This window comes from Haliaeetus albicilla, chromosome 8 (genome assembly GCF_947461875.1).
Source record: "Haliaeetus albicilla chromosome 8, bHalAlb1.1, whole genome shotgun sequence".
In the NCBI taxonomy this organism is placed as follows: Eukaryota; Metazoa; Chordata; class Aves; order Accipitriformes; family Accipitridae; genus Haliaeetus; species Haliaeetus albicilla.
In genome coordinates this window covers 19720972-19744800 of record NC_091490.1, presented here as the reverse complement: position 1 = coordinate 19744800, position 23829 = coordinate 19720972, and the positions used below count along the sequence as shown (strand labels likewise).

Sequence of the window (23829 nt, the reverse complement as noted above, 5' to 3'; positions counted from 1 at the left end):
CATGAAGACAAGCTGAGCTGGAAAGTTTGTGTTTGCATCCCAAAGCCAAGAGGGCATGAATGGAAGGATATTTTGTATGTTGTTTTGGGGAAGCGAAGGTTATTTGTTTCATTGTTCAAATGGTTCTTTTTTGGTTTGAGCAATGATGTGAAGACATGCACACCCTATTGGATTAGAGCTCGGTGCATGCTTGGTCTTGCCCACCAGATATGTATTTTATTCTATGTCCAATCTCGTATTGTTTTCCTAAATGCCATGTCGATTTTAAAGACTTCTTTGTTTGTATTCCCTCACCCTCGTTCGTAACAAAAAACTAGAACACATCAGAAGTTACCTGGAGACCTTTCATGCCCTCCAATTCTCTGAATTCACAATCTGACTCCTGCCAGTTCCGTTCCCATATGCTTTCCCAAATTACAGACTGAGGAAAATGCCACTCTCTATATAAATAAAAATTCGCTTAGCATTTTTAACATTATATTCGCATGAGTCAATCTTGTTTGCATCTGGTTAGGGGAAACCCGTATGACTTCCAAAGTGCTCTGTTTTGTTAGATGCTGCATTTTGACAAATAGAAATGTGTACAAGTAAATTTCAGTTCCTTTTGGGCTGTCATTCTGCAATAATTTCTACCATTTTCATTGTTGATTGCATGATGGGAGATGTTCAAAGCAGACTGTCTCTTAGGGAGTAAAATTTTCAGGGTTTCTGTATCTAGTAAAGTCAAACATTCTTTGAATCATACGCTAAAGTATTTGAGACATTCCAGAGTCTTCAGCTGAAGAGGCTCCCTCCTTGCAGTGTTTAACATTCAATACGAGAAAAATGTAGGAATAGTTTGGCAGGACTTTTGTTACTGAGCTAATTGTTGTAGTTCTTGGTTTACATTTATGAAGAATACACAGTACAGCAGCACATAGACAAGCAGATACATTTATGGGTAGATGTTAGCAGACCTGTTGTTTTGGGGTTTGTTTATCGGTTTGGGTTTTGGGGTTTTTTTTGAGGGGTTTTGCAGGGAGGATTGCTTGAAACATTATCAAAGCTTCTGTACGCACATAATTATGGCTAAGTGCCTTGCAAGTTCTTGAATGTAGGTATTTCGTACTAACTTTGGAACTCTAACTTGATTTCTCAAAACAAAACTCGAGTGCGAATTTGAGGATTGGGTATTGAATTTGGAAATCATGGGATGTTACTGAGTGACTTAAAAGGTGTAATGATTAAGACATAACTGAGGGAGTTTGGTTTTCATTCTTAAGAAGGGTTTCTTTGGATGTTAAGTGGAAAATGTGGTACTTCAGAGGGTCGTTGTTTGTTTGTTGAAAATTCTCAGACTGTTGGATAGGAAACCTACTGGACTGCTATAATAATTATCCTGTGATTTGGTAAGGAGAGGGAATTCTCAGCTTTCTTTATGGATCCTCAGACATGAAGTGGTTGACAGGTTACTGTCATTGTAAGCCTATTGTGGACTCATCTGGTATCAACTATTAAACCAAAGCTTTTGTTGGTTATATTTATACCTGCTTGGTTTTGATACCCATTTGCATGAAATGTCATGTGTTCCATTTCAGCATAGTGGTGGTAATCTTGCAGGAAAGCCTAAGGAAAATCTCTCCGACTGGATAACCTGCACTTAAAAAGTCAGAATTCAGAGGTTTGGAGGTGTTTTTTTATAAACCAATAAGAAAGTACAATTATTAAGTACAGAATCTCTGCAGCCCCCAAAAAGAGAATAACCATGTGTTTGTGCAATATGAGCAAGCTACCCTCCAATTTTTCAGACTCTATAAATGGTGTTTATTGCCTTACTACAGTAAGCACATAAAGTTGAGTTTTCAAATGATTGTGTGAATTCTAAGAAGCTTCCCCCCTGTGTTGTTTGAGGTAATTTTTGTCATTCCTCTCTAAAAATAAAGCTGAATTTACTGGAAACAAGCTCTGTCAGTTTGCTTTAGCTATAGGAGGTTGTAGCTTTGTGGTAGGCATTTGCATTTTAGATTTTCCTATATCTGGGCCAGGTGTTTTGCTTAGAACAATTGTAATGCAAAACCGAGTTTACAGCACTTAAAAAAAAAAATGATTTTTAAAATAATTATGTGATATCTTTAATACTAGCCAGCAGAAACTGTGTCCTCAAACCACATGATAAATGGAGAGGTGATTTAGTATTTCATATCAAAGGCCTATATGATAGTTTATGGCAGATTTTTTGTGAGCGTGTGGTTTGGTTTCTTCAGGATTTCGAATTGTGTTTGGATCTGTGTAACTAAAAATGTCAGTTCTTATTAACTTCTCAGCTCTTTTCTACTCTCTTCAACAAGAAACCTGACCAAGCAAATTCTCCCTGGGCAGAGATGCTGTTTCCAGAGGCTTTTCTGCTATAGTACATAGTAGCTGTGCTCAGACAGAGCCTTGGCCAATTGAAGACTAAAAAAAAACAACCAAACAATCAAACATTATTTATCATCTGTAATTAATGAGTATTTATTGTAGAACCTTCAATAAGAGACAAGTGGGAAGGGATTTGTTGTTGAAGTGTGGAAACCTTATCCAGCCTGTGAATCTCTGCAGTGCAGCTGACAGGAAATAGCAGAATTCTTTCGTAAATGTGAGATCAGCTTTAGTGTTACTGTAAAACTAAGCCTGTTACGATAACCTCTGAGTAGAAGTAACAGTAGCTTCAGTGCAGCAACACTTTGATAGTACCTGTGATGCTGAAGCTGGAGAAGGGAGCAGGAGGGCTGTAAGCAGCAGCTCTGTTTTCCTTGCAACACCTGTGCATTCCCCAAAACCAGAGGAATTTTTGTGCAGCTGCAGGCAGCTGACTTCCAGGCTGCTGGGCCATCAGGGTGCTACTCTTATTTTTCAGCATGAAACTTGACGAAGGTCAGAACAGATTCTCCCTGTCCCTAACTGTTATTTCCAAAAGCTCGTCTGCTTTCTGGTTTCATACCAATCTCTGCTGCTCCTGTGGCCTTTCCAGTTTTTATAGGAAGCATGTTGTTGACTACCACCTAGGTTAAATAGTGTAGGACTGGTTGACCTTTAGGTCTGTGTGTATGTTCCATAGAGTGGCTTTTGCAGACTAATATAACTGGATAGGATAAGGCGGCCTGTCTTCTGTAATATAACACTATAAAGTGAGCATAAGACAGGGTTTTTTGAGGAACAGAACAGCAATCCATTAATGTGCCTGAAGTGTTTGTCTTATGAAGTTTTTTGTTCATGATAACAGAAGAACCTGTACTGTACGGCAGGCTATAATTGATTGTACAAGAGACTGACAGCTATGCAAATCCCTAATGTCAACAACGATCTGAACTAGCAGGCTGTGCATGCTGAAGAAGAGAATTCCAGTAATCTGCTCCTGCCCTTATCTCTTGGGTAGAGCTGTTTAGTTTACAACCTGTTAGAAATATGTGACCAGTTCTCTGCTAGATTTATTACTTGAGCAAGACTCATCAGAAACAGTTTTTTCCTCAGAGTGCACCAATTACTGGGTTTAGAAATGTATTCTTCCAATCCAAGCTGTAGTGACCTTTATTTTTTGCCAAAATGTTCTTAAAACGTTGGGTTTTGTTAATGATTCTAAGTTGATGTCTGAGTCTTCAGAGGATATGAAGGAGCAAAAAAGAGGAGCTTTGTGGATAAAAATGGGCAATTGCTCAGGGCCTGCTCTTGCATGTGTGTCCAGATTGGTTGTTTTTTTGTTGTGACTTTTCACATGTATAAAAATTAATGCATATCTGTGCTTGACGTGCAGTTGGGAGTAATGTGACTGTATTATAATACAGGCTACATCTTGAGGTATCTGACTGCCTCAAAGCAAAGCAGAAGTTCAGTTCTAGATGCCTTTGTTAGTCATGCTATTGAACTTCCATTAAAGTGGGGGCTTTGATGATTGATGCACTATGATAAATCTTGTTTTTGTTTTTCCAGAACCAAAAATGATAGCTGCAGGAAAATTTTCAAGTCTTCCAAGAAATGGCCCAGTGAACCACCAGTTCTCATTAGCTTCTTCCATGGACCTTTTGACCACTAAACCTTCGCCAACTGAGCATCACTCGGACTCCTTTCAAGACATCTCTATCCATGGCACTCTCCCCAGGAAGAAGAAGGGGACAATTCCCACTAGGTCTTGTGATATGTTTAGCCACATGGGAACATTGACATACACCAGAACGCAGCGGCAGCAGCCACCTATTGTACAGGATGTTATAGAAGAGTATCCTCCACAAAATGGGAAGAGCAACAAACTTCATGCCAGGTACCTTGTAAAACCTTAATTTACATATGTTTGTTGCATAGGAATTATTATGTGTTTTTCCAGACCTCTAAATGTCCAGTTATAGGTGCAGCTGTTTATTATAACTCTGCATTCTAACAGAGGTTGATTTTTCTCCCTAGTACTCCTTTTGGGTCTTGATGGAAGAAGCCAAACAAAAATGGTGTGAAACATGTGCAGGGTGGGGAGGGGGAGGAGTGAATCTGATGCATAGATTGCAGGACTTCTGAGAATTTATCTTTTTTTTTTTTTTTTTCTTACTGAATAGCTCAGACTTCAAAATAATTTTCCCTTTGCAATAAGATCAATGAGTATATGGGCTGTTAAATACTCATGCCTGTTTAAAATGTCCTTTTCTACTACTCTTTCTGTGGGATCTAGTGATTTGGATTTTTAGTCTTTCTTTTGATATCTGTGTAGTTCTTTAAAAATAATTTTTAAGGACCAGGTCTTGCCTCTGAATGTTTAAAAGGTATAGCGTTGCACGTACTATTCCCATGGAGGAAACTTTAAAAGTCACTTAATTGCTTTGAAATGACCCTTTACATTGTTCTAACAGAGCAGTTTTAACCAAGAAGTCAAACTGTTCAAACTTGGTTTTGATTTGGATTCAGTGCTTATATGGATGGAGTGCAGAGGAAAAGGATAGAGTGGTGTTCCAGCTGTCTCCAACCTAGAGCTACACATGAGCTGTTTTTTCTTGAAGACTCAGTGGAACCCAATGTCTGCTGAACTAATGGCAAATTATTCCTGTTTCTTATTCTTGCCTGACTTACTGGTTATAATATCCGTGACTCTTGAGAAAGAATTATACTCTCATAGCTAGCATTTCTTTTGGGAATCTTTTATCATCACTGATATTTCATTGCTTACAAAAAAGTAATTAATTTTGTAAACGTCCTTTTTTTGTTCTGATATTAAGGTCTATAAAATGGGAAAAAATTTCCAGCTAACACAAGAAAAATTCCCTGTAATGCAGTGGATCAGTTAAAGGGACAAAGATGAGAGAGTGTTAGGTTGCTTGGGTGACAGAGCTAAAGGTTGAGAAAAGATAACCAAATGACTTCTGAATTAGGATTTATAGCTTGCTATGTCCATCACTATAAGATTTCCTGTTCTCAAATCTTGTGAGGGAAGGACAGTTCTAATTATGTGGGGGTTGTGTGTGTAGAGTGGGGTTTGTATGCTTTTTGCTTGCAGCATACAGGATCAAGCTTTCTTCTCACTTGAAAATAAGTCTTTCTTCTCTATACCCCATTTACTTTAGAAGAAGAAATGGCCTCAGTGTGTTTAGTATTCCTCTGTCACTGATCTTTGAGATGTACCTGCTTATATAAACTGGCTTTTTAGCATAATTTGCTGCTTTGATTTGCATGCTTTTAGAGAATGCAAGCAGCCAGGGCTGCTGCCATAAAAAGAATATGGTGGTATACACTGAAGTTTTATCTTATGTCTTCCTTCTCAAGAGCAGCTGCTAAACATGATTAGCAAGAGATGTTTTCTTTTCTTGAGAGACCAAAGCCTCCATATTAAATGTATTTATACTTGTAACTGATAACTTTCCTTGTGCTGTGAAGAACACTTTTGCACAAGCAATGAGAGTAAGAACAGAATGCTTGAGAGGAAAATATCAAGAAGTTCTGCCTGATCAGAATTAAAACATGATGCTTTTGAAATAATAAGAGATTCAAAGGATGTTGTTAGTGCAGCCTGTTAATAGAATTTGTGTCTTTTGAGTCATAGCAGCAAGTGCTGTTCCTGTGTTTGTCTTCCAGTTGCTTTGCTAAAACACACACAGAATGCTATGGTAACAATTTCTAACTTTGGTTTCTTTAATTTTTACAATGGATCTTTATACATTCTGCTTCATGACCTGACAGCCCAGTTGTGTTAGAGCAGAAGACTATTACCAACTTGGCAGTCAGCAAATACATGACTTCTTCAGTCTTCTTGGGATGACTCTGCACATTTCATTAGTATACTTAAAAGAAAATTGAGAGAGCAAGTCTGATTTTCCTGTGGTAAGCTTTCTGCCATATATACTAAGGTATATATTCTAGTGCTTGCACTCACATTGAAATTAGTTGGGACTAATAGTATAGGGAAGTCCATGTTACTTTATCAAAAAAGCCCTGTAATATTTTTATTTCAGTGTAGGAACTTGTGAAATAGTATAATATTACATGAATATTCTCATTCAGGAGTAAATTAGTCTTTCATTGCTATAATGCTGTTTACAACAATTAAAAGTGTGAACACACATTTTAATCAAACTTTTGTTATGATGTATTGTTCAACACAAGTGCTGTATTTGATGTCAGTGGACCAGAACTAATAGTCATTAGGGTTACAGTGTTCATGTGCACATGGATCTCATTATACTGAACTGTGACTCAGTCATGTGATAGTTTAAGTTTGATTAATTCTAATTTAAAAAAAATAACTATGATGACATTTTCAGTAATTCAAAATGAGTAATATAATCTTGTGGAACAAAAAATAAGCCAAAGCGAGGAGAATAGGAAAAAGATAATTAATTGTGTCATTCCCTAATGGAACTCTTCTGATTTCCGGGAACTTTTCTCCTGTCTTATATTACAACTACCTAATTGCATTACTCTGCAGCCAAGATGAAGTGTATGTATAGTAATTTATTTGTAGGATTATATTATGTCAGGATTTTTACAGCTATATGACCAGAAATAGTATGTCTTTATGGAACTTCTAGTATCTTCTGCATTAACATGGAAAAATAAAATTCTGATGTACAAAAGCACTATTCTAATGTTGCAGTTACTAATTCATGCAATTTTGGGGGAAAAAAACCCCAAAACAAACAACAAAACACACAAGAGAGATGAAGTCTCTTCAAACCTGATAATGGCTTCTGAAAACTTGGAGAAATTATTTTGTCAACTTTCAATAATAACACAACAATAAGGTTGTGTTCTCTTCTGTTTGGTTTGGGAAGGTACACCTGTGCTAGTTAGTTCAAGGGGGAAAAAAAGTTTTCTTTCTTGAGAAAGCCTATATCTGATTTTTAGTCTCTTGGAAATAATTAAATGGTTGAAGTTAGAAGCAGCTGAGTTCTTGAAAGGTAATGTTATTGGCTAAAATAAGAATTCTCTTCTTAGGTTCTTCTTAAGTGAAGAACTTTCAAGAGGGAATTCGTATTTTAAGCTGTAAAACTGTAAAGCTGCTTGTGTATAATTTTCTTTATTATCTGATATTGACAATTAAACCTAAATAAAGTGCAATTGGTATTTCCCTTTGACACCTGGTCTATGGGTTATCTTCGTTTAATTATCTTTGCCTTATATTATGATACCTTTGTTTAAAAGAAAAATTGTTCAAATGTATATCTGTTGCTAGAACCTGTAGTCTTTTTTTGGCCTGTGTGTTGTGGCTGCCATCAGGAAACCCAGAATTTGCAAGCTCTTTTTAATTATTAGTTTCACACTTGTGTGGATGCAGAAGGGGGTCAGGCCAGACATCTTTCTTGCTGCTCTTCCAGAGGCAAAGAGTACTGGCTGTATTGGCTGTATCAAATGTTTCATTTCACAATGCTCATACTCATGGTCTTGTGCAGCTATCTTGACTAGTATCTGTTCCAGGGAAGTAGAGTAGTTCTTGTTTTCTCTATTCTAGTGTTTCAGGAAGGGTAAGTTGTTCTTCCCCCCCACCCCCAATACTTTCCTAGTTTTCACAGGAAGTGCTAGCTCAATTATTTGCATAATTTTAAACTCTTTATAGATCTTACAAGGCATATTTAATTTCAGATAAATGAATATTGGAAATGTCAAACTCACTGCAATTTTTCTGTGACCAAGCATGTCACAAGTCTGCAGTCCTTATTAGGAAGATTTGTCATACCTACATTTGGGCAAAAATCAGAGAGATGATGAGTCATAGCCTCATGTTGTTAAAAGCACAAACTTGAATTTAGATTGGATTAATGGAAGAAATGCTGTCACTTGGAACTACCTGTGCGCTTGGATGATTATGGTTCTCCCTGACTGACATTCCAGTTTAACAAACTTGTGGCATTTTCATGCTTTTTCATTAATGCAGCCAAATATCCCTCAGATAAACAAGACCTAAAAGCAATACAGGACTAGCAGTTTCACAGCAAGTTTGAATGTAGGCAGTGATGAAGGCAGATGTCCAAGACCAGTTTCAACATTCTACACCATTTCAGCTGGATGTCAACAGTACCCATGTAGTCTTGGGTTAAGGTAGTAGTTGTCTCTGTGGGTCTGGTACTGGCTCTGATACGAACATACTTAAATGTTTCCACATTGTAGAGATGCAAGGAATTTGAATTTTCTGGCAGCTGACAGCTATAGTATTCTGTGTTCCTAAACTTCCCCTCTCCCCCCCAAAAAATCTAACAATCTGATTCCAAAAGATGTGATTCTCATACAAGGCTTATGTTTTGTTTGAATTTCAATAGAGATTCATATATACTATTCATTATTGGTAAGCCAATCCGCATACCAGGGAGAGAAAAAAGAGGAGCATAAGACATATTCTGAAGGTTTTTCTTCCAGTTGGGGTTTTGAGTTGATATGTGTACTTTTACAAGACACACAAAAATCCATTTCATAGTCATGCATGCTGCTGCATGTATTCTTCAGTACTTAGTATAGAATAAACATCAACAAAGACTTTTTTCCATGGTTAGGATATTCATAGTGTTTCTTCTTATGTGGATTCTCTGACTAATAAATCTTGAACCTTGTGCCACAGTCTTCCTCTTAGCAAGTTGTCATGGAGGAAGTCATTCCCTCTGCTGCCTCTAGCCGCTTATTTTTTGAAACTGTGAGCAAGAAATATATTTTTGATACCCCACTATCAAACAGGTCATTAGTTCCAAAGTTGTTTTGTGGGGTGAGAAATAATGCAAGTGGTATGATTGTTTCAACATTCTGTTCTTAGAGAATCAGGCTAATAAAGATGTGATCTTCACAATCAGTTTAAAGCATGGTGAAGGAAAAAAAAGATACTCCTTTCTCAGTACTGGTAATTCTTCTATTGCCTGCAAATTAATAGGAAAAAAAAACCCAGCCTGTGTTCCTGTTGAAACAAACAGGCTTTGCAACAAAATTAAGTGAAATTCAGTTTAATAACAGCTCTGGTGTGAAACTAAGTTGTCAATAGGCCAGAAATAGGATCCAAATTTGCACAAAGTTGGCATTGTTGGTTTTTTGTTTTGGTTTGGTTTTTGTTGTGTTAGTTTGTTTTGTTTTGTTTTCTCTTCATGGTGCTTTGAAGGAATTTAATACAAATTTCAGGATGGGTAATCTAGCGCAGTAGTAAAATCAAAGCTAGACACAATTTCTTATGAATAAGGTTATTAATTTTTCATGCAGTTTATAGAGTAATATCCCTATGTAAAGCCTTTAGTGTTTCATGTGTGTCCAGCTCAGACTTTTTTAGAAAAGATACTTGACTGATAAAAGTATGTGTATGAGAAATTTAGCATTCGATGGAAAGAAAGATGAGTTCGTTTTGTCCTTGCCCTGTATGGGTAGTATGGGACTCTTCTTTGAAGAGTAGAGCTTTGGATATTTTAGGAGAAACTGTGTGGTCACACATTTGCATTAAATCACTACCTTCCCTCTGCTGAGCCTTCCCCTAGGAAGTGTTGAAGCGCACCATCTGCCAGAAAAGATCACTCTTAAGTTTCCATGCTAATTAAAGCCTTCAAACAAAGTTTACATTAATTTATACTGGCCGTTTCCCGTTATGCAGGTTGTTTATGAATATATGCTGGTTTAATTCCTGTTTACTAGCTGTCTTTCTAGTAGCCATTTCATCTGTTCACACTTGCAAAGACAATTTTTTTGTTCAAATTTCCATTCTTTGTCTATACTGACATTTAAAAAATAAACAGTAGAGCTGTATTCCTTTTTTTTTTTTTTTTTTTTTTTTAATCAAAATACTTGTTGCAGTTCTCTAAATTACATATAGTGCCCTGGATGCTTTGTTTTATCACTGTTCGTGAGAGGTTCTGACCTACCACAGCTGGTCAGAATTAGATTCCCCCCCTGTTTTTAAAGCTTTACTTTTAACTGTCTATATATTTAGAAGCATAGAGTTGTAACTACAGAGCTATAATTTTAATATTTTCTCCTTTTTTCCTATGTTGATTTTGTGTTTTCGAGCCCTGTAAGTTCCTGGCTATGCTGAAAGTCCTGAATGTGTAGCTACAACACTACTTCTGTTTTTATTGATGTGGCTACAAACTATTCCTTTTTGGAAGTAGATAAGGCATAACAGTTTCTTTTTACTCTACCAAAATATCAAACATGAACTGCTCATATCCAACGTTTTTTTACACAAGTTTCAGGCATGCTACAGAGGAAAAATTGAATCTGATGGAGCGGAGTGTGGGGGGCAGCTTGTGGTTAGCTTGATTCTTTCACTGAGGAAATAGGCAAGCCAGTAGCTCTAATGTCTTCCAGTGCTCACTAACCCTGTTGCAAAAGATCAAAATGTGGCAAATAACCTGTAAACTAAAATGTATTTTATAGACTAGCCCTAAGTATCTACATACAGATGCTAAGAATACACTTAGTTTCTGTAGTTCTGAAAGTATGATAGGTGTGTCCAACTGTATATTTAGCTAGACTTTCAGACTGTTAGATTGAGTACTGGTCAGCAGACTTTTTTTTTTTTCCTCTTGTTTTTCTGTGTCAGCTTTCTTCTCCATTATTTCAGATAAAGTGCTATCATCTAGCATTGGACTTTCTATTGCTACAGGAGAGTGTTAGCCTAGAGTAGATTAATTTATCTGGTCACTTAGGATGTTCTATACTCTTCAAAATGTCTGATCTTCAAGGCTCTGCATGTTTAGCTGGGTGAGACTTGCATACTTGTCTCATCTGATATAACTGTCCAGGAAAAAAAAAATCTGTTCAATTTTAAACTTTACTAGTACCACTGACATTAAAAGAGTAACTTCATCAGCATAAAGTTAAGCAGGCTCACTGTCCTCTGCAGGACCTTGTCCTTGGAGGGCAGTACATTTGGAAGTTAGCAAGGTGTTAGTCTTGAGGTACAAAGACATCAATATCTGGATTCCGAAACTTTTCCTTTCCTTTTAGTGGTATTGCCACAATAGGTGAGTGGTGCTGAAGTCCTTGAATTGACAGTTGATTTATGAGGGGAAAGAACTGGCAAGGCATACTTGGTGAGGAGCACACTGTTCGAGGATTTGCTTCTTTGTTGTCAAAATTTGCAGCCTCTTTTCTTTCTCCAGGTCCTGCAAATTCTGTTTTTCTTTGGGTTCTGAGAAAGGGGTGGGTTGGGTATTTAGACAGCATTTGTTTTGTTCTAACTAGTGATTTTGAAAATATTTTTTGTGGATAATTTTAGTTTGAATATGTGTTACTTTTTTATATGAATACTGTGTGTGCGCTTAGAGCATATGGTTAGGTGCACTTTGAAAATTAACTTGATAAAATTTTATTTTTATTTTAAGATTTGAATATATCAAGTAAAATAAGTATTTTACCTGTTTCCTGTGTGGAGAAGAGTAAATAATACTGTTTTGGTTTATAGAATGCACTGTAATTCTTCAGGTATGAAAATATTTGCAAGATTAACAGGAAGAAGAGCAATACCTTTGGTTCCCTTTAAATTTTAGGGTAAGGGGGGGAGGGAAATTTTTCTAAAACCACAGAATTTTTTAAGTAAAAATAGTTATGGTTTTGGAATAATGCCTGAAACTTCCTCTTAGCATGAGTTTTGTTTTCCAAAAAACCCTGAACCAGACTGTTTGTGAGTTTGTGGTTGTATTTTTTTAATAGGACTAAGGCAAGTATGGTGTGAATTGAGGGCTATTGAATATCTCGTTGACTTTTTCCATGCACACATAAATGGTGTTTCAAAAGGAAGGATTCCTTAGATGTTGCCAAAGCTTCATGCTTTTTGTCCCAGAATTTCCCATTCTTTCTCTTGATGGGTCCAGTTGACATACGCACCTGCAAATCTGACCTCTGCTGTCTCAGAGGTGGAGCAGGTAGAAGCTGGTAGATGTTTGTGGTAGAAGGAATGCTCTGTTGCATAAGCAGAGAATAGCTGATGTTCTCTGCTTACATTCAGTACCAAATCCTCTTATCCTTTAACTTTTGGGGTTGTTTCTGTTTTGGCTTGTCTGCCTTTCCTTTCCAGCCCCTCTGTCCATGGTTGGGGTCAGATTCTTCTGTTACGAAGTTCTACTCAACACTTCACCCCTTTGGTCCCATTTGATGCTCACATCTGCTGTCTTTGCTTGCTTGACGTAGACCTGCAGAACCAAAGCTTCACTTCTTGCTTTTTATGGAGATTTGGGAAACCTGGCTATAGGTGAGAAATATAAAAAACCTGCCCATGTGGGATCTTGGGTGAGGGAAATCAGGGGAACGGGACAAAATGTCTCAAAAAGAGAGACCATCTCTCCAGCATTGGAGATTAGTTAAACCCCGGTCCTTCAGCTTCTGAGCAGAGGAACTGAAGTGCCATGTGGGATGGGCACAGTTGTATCATTGTTTGAAATTAATCGTGGGATCAGGACCTTATTGTTAATGAATAACTTGCCAGGTAAACTAGAGCCCAAATTTCTCAAAGCCCCAACCAAAAGGAGTGTATGTTATTTTTCAAAAACTTTCTGAAAACTTCTATCTCTTCAGGCCATTTCTTCTTTGGGCAGAGGACACCGTATATATTGGAAGGTTTCTTGAATTACTCCTTCCATCACCCAGAGTTTCTCTCCTGGCTCTGCTGTTTCCTGGTCTCTTTGGTAAAGATTTTGGAACACCCTGTTCACTTGTACTAAGTACTATATTGCTTCCTCACCTTGCCTCCTGTCCACATGTGACCATTTATTTTCCTTTCTGCCCCTTTTATGCCTTAAAGATCCACTTTCCATGACTACTGCAGGGCATGATAGTATGTTGGTACCTATGGCTAACAACTAACAATCCTGCAGATAAATGTGAAAGTGACTGTTTTCTTTTCAGTCCCTCAATGAAGACAGGTAGAAAGTATGTATTTTATGATAGGTTGTGAGATACCTGCTGGCCTCTGAAAGTATTACAGAAGCTACAGTCAGTACTGCACAACTCTTCTTCTTCCATACCCTTGCTATCTTTCTTAATACTTTAGAACTGCTTTGTTACATTTGACAATTTGTTCCTAAAGGTATTTTCAGTCTTTCTGTTCTGTAGCTGAAGAAAAGGTATAGAGCCAGTGGATTTTTCATGTCTGTTCTGGTAATAAGATAATTTGACACTTTGGCGTTTAAAGAACTTCAGCTACTACTGCAGAAACCAGTTCGCTTAGCACAGAAACATACAGAGGCATGAAATTAAAATCAAGTATCCCTAACGTTTGCTAACTAGCTCAAATAAAGGAACAGTATTTCTGTGCCCGCTTTCTGCCACTTTTATGTGCTAAGGTTGCATGTTCTTGGAATTGTTTTCTGAGCTTCTTGCAGCTCACCAGGGCAAACTTCTCAAAATACGATCTATTTTGATGATGGAAGGGTGGGGAGGGGAGATGAGCGATCAGTTGTAATACAGGATTATAAATTTCTGTTAGTTAGCAGGAAATCAGTGAAACTGAGTAGAATATCCCCAGTGTAGTTAAATGTCACATAGGAGAATATATTCCTAATGCTCACTTGCAATATCCAATGTAGAGAGGCATTTGATGCAATGAGCTTCTTAAATTGGGGTAAGGGAATACACAGGGAGGACAATTCTTTCTCCCAACATCATCTTATTCAGTACTAAAGCAAAGGATTAACTTTCCTGTGCTTCAGTGCAAATACACGTTCCTGAAAGACATATCAGCCAGGTAACAACCATGCTTTGTGAATAAACTCTACCTAGATTTACATGAATTTCAGATGAATTGGAGTCTGTGATTCTGCTGAGCATTTGTCAGTCTTTTAGGAATATGCATATTCATTTTGCAAGGTTAAATTATTATTGAACACTTAAAAATTTGCGGAGCTGGCTTCTGAATACAGCATCTAAAGCACTGACTGTAAAGCGTTGCCAGCTGAAGGTATAAGTCAACAGACAACAGCACACATGTAAAGAAGATTGTAGAAACAGTGACTGCTTTGGGTAAGCAATAGTCTTGCTGCCCAACCACTACTCTCACAACATTGTAACAGTCTTGGGAATAAAAGATTTAAGATTTGAAGAACAGAGCTTTGGCTCTGGAACTCCTAAATGTTAAGGAAAATAAAGGAAAAAGAATGGGGGTGCTTAGTCTCAGCTTTTGAACAGGTTGTAGAGACCAGTACTGTACGTGTTGCAGAAGTAGAAGTTGATTTGGAAAAGGTAGAACAAATGGGGTAGATTTTTCTGCTGTGATAGGTAAAATGGAGCAAGTTGGGAGGATGCAAGAGATTGAAGTGGTAAAAGTAGATAGCTGTAACGTTATCTCTGCAGGGGCATTCTGAACAAATATGAAGGTGTTGAGATTTCATTTAATTCAGAGAAAAGTACATTGTATCTTTTCTTGAGTTCTAATTACTGAAGAGTCCCTACTGTTCTTGTGTGAACTGCAGGTCATTATGCAGTTAGTCATAGCAGTTTGCACTTGTTTCCACTGGTGTTTGAATGAGTCATGTCCATGGTGGTGTGCAGCTGTAGACAGAAGGGTGGAATGGCCTTAGGAATGTAGTAGGAGTGTGAGTGTGAAGCAGAAGCTGCTGGAGGATAAAATCACTGGATCTTTTACTCTAGTTTACAGTACAAATAACATCAGTCTGCAGTACATACACTTAAACACAGTATGTCTAGCATGCTCAAACTTGCATCTTCATACTTAAGTAGTAGTGTATTTCTTAAATCTACACAGATGGAGAGATTTCAAAGACACAAATTGAAGAAGGCATTTGATCCCATCTGGTCTCTTTATAGCAGTTCCATCTCTGTAAGCAGCCATCCAACAGCTTGTTACATTTTCAGTTTCTCAGGCTCTCTTTGAGCCTCTATTGTCTTCACTCTGATTTGGCGTTGGCACTGTTGAGAAAATTGTTCTTCTTGGAATCACTCTTTCAATGTAGTAGAAAGGAGATACTTTAAAATAAACAGGTCACTTTAAAATAAACAAACAAACATACTTTCATACACCAAGTACTGACAATGTGTCCTAATGTTCTTCCCACAAGCACATTTATAAAAGTGTGGAGTAGCACAAAGCTGCTTCAGGGCCATTCAGCAGTTTCCATCACTATGATGGTTGAATGATGGTGAGGATTTGGGCATCTCTGATAATGCTGTTGTGTCTACGCTTAAATTTTCTTAAAGTTATCACAGATAATTTATAATTGTGGCTGATATGTCTGTGAGGATGCCAAAGGCCTGAAGAAAGCAGATGCTTAATACGGCTTAGTCTGTCAAAGTCCATATGTTGCAAGATTCTTTACAGCAGCAATGATGAGAGGTGGTAATGTACAATTTTTAGTAGAAGGGTGGAGGTTTTCATAGAATCAACAGCTAAAGATTACAGGATATCTGCTTAAAGGTTCTTTATTGAAGCAGTGCTATAGAGAACTATTGAACAACCCTCAGGGTCTGGAAAAAAAAGACTGACTGTTTCTGAGTTATTGAGATTCTGGCTATTCTGCACCCACTGAACTGAATAATTTGTGTTGGGGTTGAACTCCAGGATTTGGCTTTTCAGTTGTAGCATTCATTGTAAGTACATAACGATTTTATAAAATAATTATAAGAGTGACTGGTTACTCAAACTTCAATGTTTTCTTTACCAGATTTTCATGTTCGATTGCTCATTGTATTCAACTCAATGCAGGATTTGAAGTTGGCAGTATGGCAGTATTTAGTTTGTCATACCAGAAGTACGATTCAAGTTTTTTTCTTCTGTTTAGTTCATGACTGCTGATGTTGACAACTTCAAAAGGCTTTTTTTTTTTTAATTCTTCCCATACATTTGGCTGTCATTTAGAGGTGTTGGGAAGTGGAAGAATAACATCCCATAACATCTGAATTCGATTCCCTTTTCTCATCTCAGTCAGCTTTAGCTGTATCTTGAAGGAGTCTACACATAACGATAATCCGTGTTTTCTGAGAAGTTACATTGGTTCTCACAGTGTTCAAAGGTATCAGTACTTCCTCATAGACAGTCACTTCCAACCAGTATGACATAAAGCTCTTCATTGTTGCAACAGATTTTGTTTTGGGGGAAGAAGAGGGAAGCAAAGGAGCAGCTCCACGTTTTCTGTTATCTTCTTCATCTTTTCATAGGGTCGCTGGAGCTCCATGCCTGACTTTCAAGCTCTGTGTATTTTCGTGGCAGTATCAGTAAGAAACCCCTATGTGCAGAAGACCCCTACAATTCTAATAAAAATGTTGTACCTGGACTGAAAAGAAATTGAGATAGTTTCAGAAGACTAGTAGGGAGAGATTAAAGGGTTGTATGTCTGCAAGATCAGCCAGCAGAGAGAAAGGTGTTGTCAGATGTCAGTGAGGATGCTCTGGAAAGAATGTGTTTCTGGCTAGGACAGCCTCAGAATGATGAAGGTTAAGACTGTGATGACTAACCCCTTTATTTTAGTGATGAATCGTTACTGGAGGAGTGTTTATGCTACTACAGTTTCTACACAGAGCTTGTGCATGTGGAGGAGGGTCAACAGAGGACTTACACTACTCAGGAGAATGGCTTAATTACATGTATCAAGTCAGGCACTTTTCTTCTTTTCTCTCCCCTTTTCTCTCCCCTTTTCTCTCCCCTTTTCTCTCCCCTTTGAGCAAAAAAATGCTGGAAAGGGATTTTGTTTTGTCATGAAATGAGGTGATAGATTCTGGCAGCATTGTGAATACCCAAAATGGATGTTGGAGTGTGTTTGCATCCCTTTCTTAAATTCCTTTCAGTGACAGAATGAGTATGAAAAGAGCATGAAGTCAATACTGTGTGTCCCACTGCAGCCCTTACCCAACACCTTACGTTAAGGTGTTCTGAAAACGTCTCTATTTCAGGACACATCTTTCTGCATTAAATATGCTTTTTATCTGAATGGAAGTAGGGCTTATCTGATTATTAGGAAGCCAAAATGTGTAATAAAACCCAATCTGTGAACCCACAGTTTACACAGTAATGGTTGACTTTTGTGCAGACTCTAATACATACGCATTGTAGGTAAACAGATGCAAATGAATACAGCTGTAAAGTCAAGCTTATTATGAAGACAAACATTAGCATTACTTGAAACGTAATAAAACCTGATTAAAGATGAAGAACTTAAGTGTTATTGAAACAAACTTTCAGTTGAATTGATTTGAGAGATGGCAAAGCCTGCAATTACCTTTCATCTTATCTGGTAGTTATCTGAAAATACTAATTTTTTTCTGCAGATCATCTAATACAAGAAGTGAGAATGTGGGTTCACCATTTTTATTAAGATTCCTTGAAAAGGAAAATGGAAAGGAAAAGAAGTGCTTTATATTGTTCTTAGGGTCCTGACATAGATTTCCTTCACTGGGAGCATATGGCATAAAGGAGTACATCGTCATTGCTAACAGAAAGCTGAGATTCAGGAGTTAGTTTCGTGATCTAGTTACTTGGTTAGATCCTAGTTATGTGGGCTAACTGCTTAATCTGTTTTTCTGCGTATAATGTGGCAGTATTATGGTGGAATCGAATGACAGGAAAATGCAGTAGTTAATCTTTACTATTAGTTACTGCACATCAATGAAAGTTACCATTCCTTGAAAATAACTTCAAAAAATTTGCACAAAGATGAAGACTTCAACAACAGGGTAAGGTGGGGAGAGAGAGGAGTAAATCTGGTAGGAGAAAGGTATCTGAGGTGAATAGGGCTACAACATAAACATTGTTATGTATAACCTGTGCTTGTGGTGAATTGCAGGGTTTCCCATGTTTTGTTGTGGAACAGCCTACCAGATTAAATATTATAGTACTTGTGAAGACATTGGATATGCTGTCCATTTCCTAAAGCCAAAATTTTCAAAGTACTTTTGCCATGTGGATGCTGAAGGAAATGTAGGTCACTTTTTCCCCTCTCTCTCTTCTGGTTTTCCTGCTTTATATAGCAGTAAATAGACTGTTTTGTCTTAAAGTTTTTCTGCCTCTTTCATTTTGCTTTGGCTTGATCTGTCCTAAAGAACTTTTGTCTTGTACCTGACAGTGGGAACAGTGGCGTTCATTCGTAGCAAGACTAGCCTGCAGGAGTGGAGTTTGTAAACACAGACCATAGAACGTGCTCATTGCTGAAGTAAGCAAGTAGCCTAGTTGTTAGCCTTATTGCTCAGGTTTGTTCTTCTGGAGTGTGTTGCATATGCAGTGCTGGTAGACCCTTTGTCCTGAAAGATTCCACAGGCAAGTGAAGAACTAAACTGCAGAGTTTTTCAGAAGCGTTTGGTACTGGCACAACTTTGCGCAGATCATTGTAATGTGCAAAATGTTCAGCCATGCTTACTGACTTTGCTGAACTGATTAAGAATGGTATTTTACTTTTTCCCAGAAAAATTGCAAAGTGTTGAGAAGGAAAACTTTTTTCTGTTTAGAAACTTCCTTTTTCTTTTTGCTTTGTGCTTCACCCCTGTTTTCTCTGGTATGCTTGTACATATTTCATGTACATACAGTTACTGAGCTGCCCCTTCTTTGTTTATTGGCTAGGAAAAAGTTTCATATGGTCCAAATTTGATTTCCCTTGAATTTGGCAGCGTTGTTGTTGTTTTTTTTAAACTAAGCTGGGAATAGAACTTGGCCCTTGATAAATATTGGGATAATGTGAAACAGTAACCCATGATACAGCCTGAACAGCTGAGCACCATCATTCATGGGGAGGGCTAAGAAGTGGGAGGGCTCTGTGTTGCCTTTGTGTAGGTATTCTGGATTAAAAGCTGTTAGGGAACCAGACTAAAAACTTGAGTATAAAATAGTAACTTAGTTTCAGGTGATATACAATTACATTCAAAACAACATAGGGAATTTGAAGACTGTATTCTAGGTTGGTTGATTCCAGTGTAACCCAATTTCTACATATCTGAAGCTGCTTGTTAAGTTTCCAGTGTTACATTATTATAACAACTTCCACCAAACAGGAGATTGTTTCTAAATTTATGGGGCATATGTTGTCCATGTGACAAACTTGATTGCTATAACAAGCTCCTGATCTCTCTGTAAGTTTGCAGTATTTTCATTGTGCCTGTTATGTGTTTGTATTTAAGGCATTACCATGTATGTCATCCCAGGTTCTGTAGAAAGCAACCAATCATGTACTGCAAAGACTGTTAATGTGCTAGTTCTCAAACAAAAACAAATATACAAAACCCTTTGAAAATACATGTTTATTTTATTTCTATTTATGGAAAGAGTTGTAATTGATCACAGGGCTCTTCACTTAGGCTTCTGTGCCCTTTGTCATCTGTACGTATAGAAAACCTGCAAAGAGATTTTTTTTTAAAGTAGGGCAATGACTTGATTATCTGGCTTTCAAATAACTGTAATGTTGAAATTATGATAATTTTGAGAATTTTTTAAAAGAGTGCAAGAACCATATTTATTTTTCCAAATGTAAAATAAAACATTCTACTATAGCAAATCTCTGAATTATTTGCTTTGTTTATATAAAAAGTGAATGGTTTACTTTCTATTTTCTTGTGTTAGCAATGCCCTGTCAATGATATCAGTAGCAGTAGCTTAAATGGGAAAACATACAAGCAAAGAAATAAATTTCAAAGCCAATGGGAGAGCGCTCTCTCTTAAAATTACTTCAGATGTTTTAGGTGGTATATAAGTATCTTCAGCCATCTGTTGAAATGTCAAGATTATTTGTGCTTTAACTTTATTTCCCAAATTAATTACTAGTGGCTCCACTACGTGATCTTCTAGAATAAATCAGTGATTTATGTATTTGTTAAAATTTAGGTAGCATAGGCCACCTAGCTATAACACACAGTTTTTAATGAGGATTTTAACATGACCTAGTAGCCTATTGCTCATATGAATGCATCTCTTCAGTATGAGATTATGTTTGGACTCACCATTTGTTTTTTTGTTTGTTTGTTTTTGTGTCCTTTCTTCCTCCCTCCTTGCCTCATTTTCTTACAGAGATCAGAATATTCTGGATCCTACTTTGGAATATGTTAAGGTAAGGTACCATTTCTTACCCTGAAAATATTTTAGTCGGTGTATAACCAGCACTGCCAGGGCATTTCCAGTCATTTATAGTTAAATAGTGCTTCTGTCTATCTTTTGCTACAGAAAAACTAATTATACGTGTCAGACTATTTTCTGCATGCTTCAGTGAAGTACTTGTGGGCATTGTGCTTTGGGGTAGGTTGCATTTTTATGTTGGGGCCTCTTTTCAGTTACACAGTGACTACCTATGATCTTGCCTTTGTTAACAGATGAAAAGAATCCATATTTGTGTGCTTATGGATTTCTGGGGAAGTAAAGGGACACGTCTGAAAAGATCATAAAAATGTCAGATTTAGGTTTATGGTTTTAGCAATATACTTACTAACATTACAGTTAAAAAAAATCCCTTCTTATCCAAAAAGTAACTGGAATCCTGGCAAAATTGTAAGTTCTGTTTTCCTTTTGTATAATGTCAGAGTGCTGGGGAAAAAAAAAAAGTGTCTTTTGTTAGAGTAAATAAAAAATACTCTGGAGCATTCATAAGTTTTATTCAAAAATTAGTCCTGGATTGGCAATATAGAAACTTTGGAAGAAGCCTTAGGGATGTGATTCTGTACTGGGAGTCTCTTGCAATGTTGTAATTTCCAGTGAATTAGTACCTTTCAACATGTTTCATTTAAGTGAATATTGTTTCTCAGAACCTTGAAAGAATCTGGCTTCTATGTCATGTCTCTCAACAATGGGCTGCTTTAATTGTTGGGCTTTGTTCCATGTCTTTTAGAAGACCGTAATCTTCTGAAAGGTGTCTGATAAACACAGATTATCCTCAAATGTAGGAAATTTCTGTAGCTGTTCATGTGGGCAGCCTGAATTTCTCAGACACTTGCTTCAGGTTAGAGTTTGGGTGACAAAAGAGACTGAGGAGAGCCAGTCAACTGGGTTCTGCTGCTAGAATTCCACCTGTGGGTGTTCATAGTTAAGGGAAATGGAGAGGTGCCCAGGTTAGGATTCAGGTTGATCAAAGAAGTAAACTAGGAGAATGTAATGCAGTATTGAGAGGAGACTGCCAAAGCAAAGTGCCAAGAATTAGTTTGCCTGAAAGTGTGGAGGGGTCCTCTGCTGGACTTTCTGCCTAGGGTTGGGGTGGAGGTAGGAATTAGGATTTGGAAGAAGAGAAGGGAAGGAGCAGAACTTTTGAAGGTCCGTGGGAGAGGGGGCTGCCAAAGGACTCTGAGGACTGCTGCTAAAATTCTGCTCTAAACAGTTAGCTCAGTGTTGCAAGGTCCCTGGCCTCAATCCCAACCTAAATTTGGGAGATGGAAAAGTAGCAGAGACAGAGAAGGCCAAAAGCCTTCTGAAGAGTACTGTAGAAGAGGGGATGCCAAAGGCAACAAAGTGGTGGACATGTTAATTGCTCTATTTAATTTACTGTGTATCTTGCACTGTGCTATATGGTGTACGTTGTTGCAATTTTAATAATATGGCCAAGTAGAAGGCAGAGGTTTCATGTGCCAGTTCATCAATATGTGTGTCTTGTCTTGTCTTGTTGCAGCAAGTTCTATATTATAAACGTGGTTTCTGATCTTTTCAACTTTTCTAGTAGAAGCTTGTCTTGGACTCTTGTCAATAGCAGTGGTGCTAAGCTTAGCTATTAAAAATTTGATGTTGGAGAGGAAAGCCTGGGGAAGAGAGACTTATGAGGGAGAATACAAGGGTTACCATCCCCTTCTTTTCTCCTTCCTCTTTCAGTTTTTCCTCTGTATATCCCTACTTTTAGTGAACTGTGAGTTTGTCCCCAGTTCAATGGTATTCTAACAGGGATTCTAGACAAGAAATCTTAAACTACAACTACAACTTTGAAAAATACACAGAAATTGCTTTCTAATAAATATAGCCCCAAAAACCATTTTTTGGCTGTAAAAGTCCAGATTACTAACAAAACTGATTCCAGAAGTGTATTCTTACACAAAAAATGATCATTAATGCCAAATAAAGGAGGACTCTTATCAATAATTTGTTATCAGTTTACTATGACTGTAAAAGATGTGGCTGAATTCATAAGAACAGGATCTTGGAACCCCCTTTGTTGGCTTAAGTTTCAGCAAGTATGTGTTCATTGTGTTCTGTAACTTACCTTATGGTAACTGTTATATTAATGTTTATAAATTTTCCATCTCCTTGAATAAATTATGATGGCAGTGTTAAGTCAGGTATAAACTGCAGAACACTGACTTGTGCAAGCTGCAAAGCTGAAAAAATAGATCTCACTATGCTTGTACCGCCATTGCCATTTGCACAAGTCTGATATATAATGTGTGCATACTTAGTTTGAGCTAGCAGGGTTGGTGCCAGTTAGGTAGGCTTTGACAGATGTTGCTTAAGTGGTGAAAAAAAAACCACCTTTAAATGAAGAAGAGATACTAAGAGAAGAGGGGAAAAACAAGAAGAGCACTTTTGGGAATCCTGTTTTGCTGATTCAGGATATTGTATTTCTGATGCATAGGAAAATACAGTTAGTATTGTGTCTAGGCAGAGTACTGTTGGTTGACTGAAAACACATATAAAAGTGAGTATAAGCATGTATGATGTATCACGCGTACATCAAAACTAACACACTAGAACAAGCTAGAACAAGCTAATTGTACACAAAGTCTTGACACTGATTCTTGTTTCTCTGATCTTGCTGTTCAGACTGTAAAGAGAATGGAGACTTTGGATTAATTTGCCTTGTAAAAAATTGCATTATCTTAAATTTGTGCCATGTACTACTTTCAAGTTGTGTTAGGGTAGTCTGGTTGCTGCTGATTCTACCCAAGAGTTACAGTCTCAAGCAAAGTATACTGTGCCAGGGCCCTGAGGGCACTAATTGGCCTTAAGTGTCCTGACCAGCCTCACTTAGGACCTCCACCCACACCCACTGAGCAAGGGCTCCATTTAAGCTCAGACTGGGGGCTTCAGGCCCTGCCTGAGCTGTGTCTTAGGTGTGCCTGCCCCTAGCCCTGTTCCTGAAGTGCCATGTGGGAAGCCCTGGATGGACCTTGGACCTGGCCTGTTAGCCTGTGTTGTCTGAGGCTCACTGGACTGTGATGGGACCTGTTGGTGTCATCACCCTGCTCAGCTTGCTTGCATCTTGGTGCTGTGGGACTGCACCTTGTTGGTAAGCATGTTGCCCACCCTGTGCTCCCAGATCACCTTCCCTTATGGAGCAGCCCCACTCTTGCCGCTCCCTGACACGTTAATTGTAGCCAGCTGTTTTGAAAGATCAATATGATCAAACACGTGCCATTGTCGTAGCTGATCCGCTTTATCAGGCTGCACAGGCATACCTAGTCTACTTCAACTCCAAGAAAAACAGCTAGTTTTAAACTAGCTAGATTTAAAAAGTAATTTTAAAAAGGGAAAATGCACAC

At 37.8% G+C, this 23829-nt stretch overlaps 1 protein-coding gene across 3 annotated transcripts in view; it reads left to right on the top strand.

Moving 5' to 3' along the window:
- BCAR3 (BCAR3 adaptor protein, NSP family member) overlaps positions 1 to 23829 on the top strand; it is a 113423-nt gene that overhangs the window by 54721 nt on the left and 34873 nt on the right. For 2 of the 3 annotated variants that reach the window (XM_069789268.1, XM_069789272.1), the window contains exons 4-5: positions 3946 to 4273; positions 20390 to 20429. In XM_069789268.1, the coding sequence (XP_069645369.1) occupies positions 3946 to 4273; positions 20390 to 20429 (368 nt within the window). Of the gene's footprint in view, positions 1 to 3945; positions 4274 to 20389; positions 20430 to 23829 lie in introns of those variants that run through there. The other variant, XM_069789271.1, reaches the window with a different exon arrangement.